The sequence below is a fragment of the Rasamsonia emersonii genome (genome assembly GCF_000968595.1).
Source record: "Rasamsonia emersonii CBS 393.64 chromosome Unknown ctg1118621760033, whole genome shotgun sequence".
In the NCBI taxonomy this organism is placed as follows: domain Eukaryota; kingdom Fungi; phylum Ascomycota; class Eurotiomycetes; order Eurotiales; family Trichocomaceae; genus Rasamsonia; species Rasamsonia emersonii.
This window is the reverse complement of record NW_013563254.1, coordinates 113,128-120,207: the sequence shown is the minus strand read 5'-3', so window position 1 is coordinate 120,207 and position 7,080 is coordinate 113,128. Positions and strand designations below refer to the sequence as shown.

At 46.4% G+C, this 7,080-nt stretch overlaps 3 protein-coding genes across 3 annotated transcripts; 2 read left to right on the top strand and 1 right to left on the bottom strand.

Moving 5' to 3' along the window:
• Positions 1-997: 997 nt before the first annotated feature.
• T310_2632 (uncharacterized protein) lies at positions 998-2,524 on the top strand (the record flags this gene model as incomplete). The annotated part of the gene is made up of 7 exons (XM_013474536.1): positions 998-1,085; positions 1,286-1,518; positions 1,577-1,595; positions 1,654-1,788; positions 1,854-2,042; positions 2,216-2,348; positions 2,419-2,524. The coding sequence occupies 7 exons, from the start codon at positions 998-1,000 to the stop codon at positions 2,522-2,524; spliced, it is 903 nt and encodes a 300-aa protein (XP_013329990.1).
• A 1,162-nt stretch (positions 2,525-3,686) lies between these two features.
• T310_2631 (uncharacterized protein) lies at positions 3,687-4,163 on the top strand (the record flags this gene model as incomplete). Its single annotated transcript, XM_013474535.1, has 3 exons — positions 3,687-3,779; positions 3,870-3,890; positions 3,963-4,163. The coding sequence occupies 3 exons, from the start codon at positions 3,687-3,689 to the stop codon at positions 4,161-4,163; spliced, it is 315 nt and encodes a 104-aa protein (XP_013329989.1).
• A 637-nt stretch (positions 4,164-4,800) lies between these two features.
• Positions 4,801-6,955, bottom strand: T310_2630 (Synaptic vesicle transporter SVOP-like transporter; the record flags this gene model as incomplete). The annotated part of the gene is made up of 4 exons (XM_013474534.1): positions 4,801-5,241; positions 5,340-6,015; positions 6,227-6,494; positions 6,946-6,955. 4 exons carry the CDS (start codon positions 6,953-6,955, stop codon positions 4,801-4,803), a joined length of 1,395 nt encoding a protein of 464 aa, XP_013329988.1.
• Between the last annotated feature and the right edge of the window lie 125 nt (positions 6,956-7,080).

Below are 7,080 nucleotides of genomic sequence, written 5' to 3'. Positions count from 1 at the left end.
CCCCCCCCCCCCCCCGCGGCCCGCCTCCCCTTTGGTTGGTAAAATGTCTACAGAATGCACCTTTTTTCTTTCTTTCTTTCTTTCTTTTTCTTTTCTTTTTTTTTTGAAACAAAAAAAAAAGGTAAATAATTAATGGCCGTTCCTTGTGTGATCGCAAGTGCACTGCCGCAGGGGTTTCCCGAATAGGCAAAAAAAACCACAAGTCATGATTCGTGAAGGGAGATGTTACTGCAGGTATAATATATCAACCAGACATGGAAAAAAAAAAGTACTGCATGCCTTGAACGAATGGAGGGTTACAAGATTATATTTTATTTATTTTACTTTTTTTTTTGTCAAGAAGTTCATGTAGAATACATATTACATTTCTGTTGAACTTCAATGTCAGCTGCATTCCGGAATCATCCGGCATGTTTGACGGAAGTGGGATTGAGATACTGTCGAGATTGATGTTGACTCTAAGATAAGAAATTGAATTGATTGAATTGGGTTGAGTTCTATCTTCTTTCTCCTGGATAATAAGGCTCTGTGGCAACGGTAGGGTGAGGTGAGGCGAAGACAAGGTCTCAGTCCAGCGACAAGTGTGACTTAGTGACCAATAATCTCTCCACGATTTCCATCCTAAAGAGTAAAAAGCAATGGAAAGTCGACCAATTGAAGGATATGAGATTCGATGATCTCAGGTGAACCTGATGGTGTGTAGTGACGGGTTGACTACCTACTTTTGGTAGGAGGACGAGGAGCTATTTAGACTAGGTAGTTTGAGCGAAATAGAAAAGGTCAGGGTCATCCACACGGTAAATTCCAAAACCATGGTCAAGAATAATCAATATTTTCCAAATTGAATTTTTAAATCAGGTGTGGATTTCGATGGATGCCTGAAGTCATGTGACGACCTCGATGCCTTCACTTCATTTTCTACGCGACTTCTGGAGAATTTCTCCTTTTCACTTCATTTATTCTTCTCTGTGCTGCAGTCAGGCCCAACCCCTTAAAGATGGCAGGCAGGACTTGTCGTTCGCAGGCATCACAGAGGGTAGAAAACAGCCCCGCTTGCCCAGGTGTCGTAAAGAAGCGCGACCAAAGTTCTCTATCGAAATTGCCACCAGGGTCAGATATATTTGATGCCTTTGCCAAAGTCAGAGCCGATAAACAACTATCTGACGAGGAAGCGTTTCTCGAGTTTCTTGCATCTTATGATGTCCCCCTCACATCAGTGGCAAAAATATAGGGTAACCTCTTCTTCTCCCTAATTAAATTTTTTATTATGCTGATGTGACTACAGCTGAGAAGCTTAAAGTCTCCTTCTCAAATGTCACTTACAAACAAGTTTCACCTTATGTTTGGCTGAATCCAAATGATGCCGGTCGAGACAATGGTTGTCTAGAAGTCTTCCGTTCCCGGATTCCTACTGGTATGTTCCAAGACATTGTCAAGGATGTTGAATTAGCTCTCAAACAGTATGGACAGTTGGAGTCTCATGACAATGAAGAAACCAGGTCTCGTTTCCTTGCATCAGTAGGTGGAAAATTAGCCTTTTAACTTTTTGAGAGCTGAGATTGCTAATGGTAACTAGTTGTTCAATAGAATCATTGGTCTGTTTGAGAGCATCATAATAAACAAGCCTGAGGGCTTGCTCGAAAGTGAGTTCAGCAAAAAAAGGCAGGATTGAGCATCACTTTGTTGCTGTTGATGCAATTAGTATTATATTTATTGAGGTGAAGAAAATCCTGACGACTGGAAAACATGCACTTGACACAAAAGGTCAGGTTCTGGCTGAATGCGCTGGTATGTTGAACCTGTTTCTCATTTTGTTAGTATTATAAGAGTTCACTTATATAACAACTGTATAGCATGCGACTATGCCAACTATAAGGATGGGCACTGGGTCCCTATCCTTGCAATTCTATGCGATGGCAACAATTTTGAGTACTTTGTTTATGACTCTGGAAACAAGCGCGTATACACGTCTGGGAGGGTAACTGGCATCATTTCTGACGAACAGGAGAGCACAGCAGAGTTTCTTTATCCTACCAAGAAAAGTAGGTTATTCCATTATTATGCTCTCAGACCACGGGACCATCCAGCATGCTAACAATGATCCTTTAGCAACAGAATACCTGTTTGACTGGTTTATCATGGCTTACATAAATGGCATTCGCTGGTGATCGGTCATCTAGTCGGTCCAAGGTGAAGAAAACGACCATCAACTGAGAAATGGGCGAGAGCCCTGGCCAAGGAAGAAATGCACACTGGCTTCTGAGAGAAGCTGCTAAAGCAGCTCAAGAAGGGCGCTTCAAGGAATCCGAAACCATGGCAAGCAATGGTGTTGAAAAGCTGAAGTTGAGGTTCGCGGTTTAAAAAAAATCTTTCTCCAATTTAAGGCCTTCCTACTAATAATGACTTATGAGCCTGTAGTGTTTCCGAGTTGCCGCGTCAGCTGTATAACGCAGGGTTTGATACCGTATGGGATGGAACTACGAGCTTAGAAGAGGCTCTCAAGGATCGTGGCCTCTTGATTTAATATCGAGGTCTACACAGTGCAATCCTCCAATCCGCGACAAGCTATGCAAACAGGAAAGCAAACAGGAAATAGAGAGGAAGCAGTTGCAAGTAAGCGGCAGTTGGCAAGAATTGAAGAGTAGCCTGAGGAAGCAGGAGGCAGCAGAGGGAAGCATCGGGCTAGCACAAGGTAGCATGGGGGGAGCCGGGCGGTTAGGGTTTAGGGTTAGGCGGCCGCAGGATACCTGTTCGAGTCATGTGGCAGTTCAATCCAGCAGATTAATACCTTAAGAGTAATAATATAATATAGGAGTACTAATAATGGTGGTTGTTTGTTGCCCTGTCTGATCCATTGCAAGTACACTAAGGTACAACAGGGGTTTTCCCAAATAGGCAAAAAAAACATCTGTCATCGACGGACGATATAATAATCTATCAATCGGACATGGAGAGAAAAAAAACATTATTGCACGCCTTTAAGGAACAGACGATCACAAGATTATATTTTATTTTATTTGTTTTGTTTAAGAAGTTCATGTAGAATATATATTTCTGTCCTTGATACTAGGTACTTACTACCTCCTTATCTAGCAGAATACTACCTACCTACCTACTAGTTGTGTACTGTACTTTTTTTTTCTTTAGAAATGCACAAACCTATCTATTTTGACGAGGTATGTATGTATGTAATTTCTGATTAATGTCACTACTGCAGTAACATTATTTTTCGTTGTTACTGCCACACGAGAATGAAACGAAACGAGTCCAATCGGGCAGTTTTTGTGCCCGTCGGCGACTTTTTTTTTTGTCTTCCTTTTTTTTATTCTCTTCTGTTCATCAGGACAGATGATTGATTGGTTAATTGCGTTTGATTTTATTCGATTCAATTGATAGATAACTTGATAACTTGACTGAATGAATGGGTGTCAAAGTCACCGGTAATCTATCTGTCCTTTTTGTGGTATCTATATGGAGTATCTCATTAAATATAGTATATCTTAGATCAAGACACGTCAGAACGTACGATCAGTGCTTATTTTGATATTAAAGCAGATAGATAGCTGGTAGTAGGAGACAATGTAATGTACTACACGTGAATTCATTGCCTTCAGTGTTGAATCTACACCAGCTCTTTCTTCCTCGTCCACAATCCTATCGATCTATCTTCGCTGATAAATAAGAAAATGAGTCCACACAAGGACAAAAATGCCAATACCAACACCAAATTCAATGCCGTCTCCTCCACTCTGTTCAAGATCGCTGCGTTGATTAATGCTGTAGGTGCATTCTTTTCCTTTCTTTCTGCTGCACTCTGTACTATCTCAATTCGCAGCTAACCAGTTCGCGAAAAAATAAATCATTTACAGATATCCATTCCCTTCCACGAGGTCAGTAACCCCTATTAAACAAGATAGAGATAAAGAGAAAGAACCCTAGAAAGATGTTTATGTCCACTACAGAAATACGGCCACGACCACATCCACTCCGCGCTGGCCACCATCGCCGAAACTCCAGACCTGCTCATCGGCAAGTACGGCGCATGGTACACATGGCACTATATCGATGCCATGTTTGCTGTTGTTGGTAAACCCCCTTCCCACAAACATACCCATCTCTCCGGTTCTGACTTTTTTTTTTGGGCGTATGTGCAGCATGCCTAAACTACCAATGGTCCCAACAACCACCTCACGGACCCCGAACGCTGCCAGAAAAGCTCATCTTTGCGATTCTCGTCCTCATGTCGGTGGCCGGTGGGTACAAGTATTTCCTTCTCGGGGCGTATCAGCCGCTGATTCCGCTGTGGGGGGCGACGGGGTTTATGGTGGGAGGTTTGGTGGTTAGTGTTATTAAATAAGTAGAAGAAGGTGTAATTAGAAGTAGGGGATGAAATAGGGATTTTAGTTGAAAAGAAAAGATCTGTGTATATGGAGATAGAGAGGGATCTATCTATCTATCGATCGATCTATCGTTCTATTGACACATAAACTTCATTAATTAACTAACTAATTAATAATTAAGTATTGATTATATTACTCATTTACTGAAAATTAACAAACTAAATAAATCATCAATCAATCCCTGATCAATCACTGTCGATCGATCGTATCGGAGCATATAATGAAAAGTTTAATTAATTAATTAATCAAAAGGAAAAACCAAAGTGATTTGATCGATCCGATCTGTGATGATTTCTTTTTCTTTCGCCTGCATATGTACTACCTACTGTTTTGGCCTCGTCTGCGTGGTATGTATTTATTATCCGGGCTGTCTTGTGTGTATATCGGGTTTATCACGGATTTATACAGCAGTCCGTATAGTATAGTGTTTTATCCAGCAAACTTGCTCCGCGCTCGCAGCTTCTGCCCATACACATACAGAAAAAACATGCCCAGAATCCCCATGATCGACAGCCCCGCCAGCACCGTCACCCCCCGGTCGATGCCCAGATTGACGTACATGGCCCGCGAGAACATGACGAACCCCGCCGCCGCCATCGACCGCGTAAAGTCGTTGGCCGCAAACAGCGACGCTACGTACCGCGGATACGACAGCGGCACGTAGCAGATGATCGCCTGGAACACGACAAACGACGCCCCCGCGTAGACCGTCACGCCCAGCGTCGGTACCAGCCAGTGGATCGAGGCCCGCGCCGTCCACGCGTAGAGGAAGAGCCCCGCGGGCAGGAAGCATACCGCTGGCAGGGCCGGGATCAGGCGGGATTCCTGAGTCGGGGGCTGTCTCGTCGCGCGAGGAAAGAAGACGTGATACAAATATCCGCAGTACAGCAGCCCGGCGCCGACACAGCCGACGATAATACACAGGAAGATGAGACACACGGACGGTAACGACATGGCGTACGTCTCCCCGTACGTGATGGGAAACGCCTCGAAGAAGGAGTAGTAGATGGCGTAGACGAAGGAGCTGTACACGCACACAAACGCAATGGCCGGATCCTTGATCGCGATCTCCGTCGGCTTCACGAGGGCATCCACCAGGATGGCGTGAAAGTCCAGCGTCTTCGTCTCGCTGAGGGCGCGGAGGGCCAGATTGCCCGTGCGACGACGCAGGCGCTGGGCCCGGCGCAGGAGCAGCGTCTCGTGCGAGGTCTCGGGCAGAAAGGCCAGCAGCACGATCAGGAACGGGGCCGACATGATGACCATCTCCCACAGGGGCCAGCGCCAGTTCGTCGACACGGCGTAGCCGGCGAGAAGCGGCCCCAGGGCCGGACCGCAGTAGAAACCGCCGACCCAGAAGACGAAGCCATAGGGCGCCGTGGACCAGGAGAAGATATCCTGGATGGAGGCGCCCCCGCTGGCCAGGCAGGGGCTGCCAAAGAAGCCCTGAAGAAAGCGCAGCACGAGGATGGCCGGGAAGCTGTCGACGACGGCGAGAATGATGGAGACGACGACGAAGACGGTGAAGGAGACGACGTAGGGCGGATTGCGTCCAATCACGGCAATCTCACTCAGGGGCGAGAAGAGCATGGGGCCCATGCCATCTGCATCAACACGACTGTTAGATACATGCAAACTTCACCTGTTGTCTGGGGTACGCACAGCCGATGATGTAGACAGCCAAGGCCAGGCTCACAACCTCCCCGGACACGTTATACCGGGCCATCAGGAACTGGTAGCTGGGCACAATGATGGAGGATCCACAGTAGACGATGAACGAGTAGATGCTGCCTCTGTCAGCGGAGTTTGGCCGTGAGCGTTCTACCTACGTGACCAGCGCGGTGACCCAGATCTTTCGTCGCGCGGACCAATTCCTCGGATTCTCGGGGTCGTTTGGACCGTACCAATCGACGAGGGCAGCGAAATTGCTGTCTTTAGCAGCCGAGACGTCTTTGCTGGCGAGAGAGCTGCTGGAACGGCGCTTGGCCGGCTGGAATTCAAATGTGGGCTCCTCGTCGGGGAACAGCAGCCACTGGCGACCTCCCAGCCCCCGGATGGCCTGGCTGAGCGTGGTGTCGCGGAGGAGGGACATAGATGCTGCCGAATGGTCAGGTAGGCGATGAGCAGAAGTCTGTCCGCAGGGTGAATGGGAAGAGGAGGTGCTGTTTTGAAGTGGTCAAAACAAAATGAAGTCCGATGTGCTGACATTACCCAGATGATATATCACGAGCATCGCATTTCGACATTTACAACACGGCCGAATGAAGAGATCCATATCCTCTCGTCTTTCCAATTAGTGGATGTGATGGAGTGATAGTTCCTCCGGCCCATCGGCCTTACGGACGAAAGAAAGTCGCCGATAGCTGGCTGGCTAGTAGGCACTTGCTTTTTCTAAAAAGGGAAATGAACTGCAAGGCTGACAGGGTAGGAGATCTGAGATCGATCGGAGTTAATCTCGACTAGTCGACTGTAGTCATGTTGGAGATCAGCGATAGGATTGGTTGATTGAATATTCTAATTCAGTTTATACTCTATGCCATATACTTACTATGCTTCATGTCTATCTAGCGCTAGTACGGGGTCAGTACTGCCAGATGATCAATGAACAAAAGAAAGCCATTTCCTCCATTGGTTAGCTATCCTCGTAATGGTTACACAGCTAGTATTAGTGGATTTCCCTATC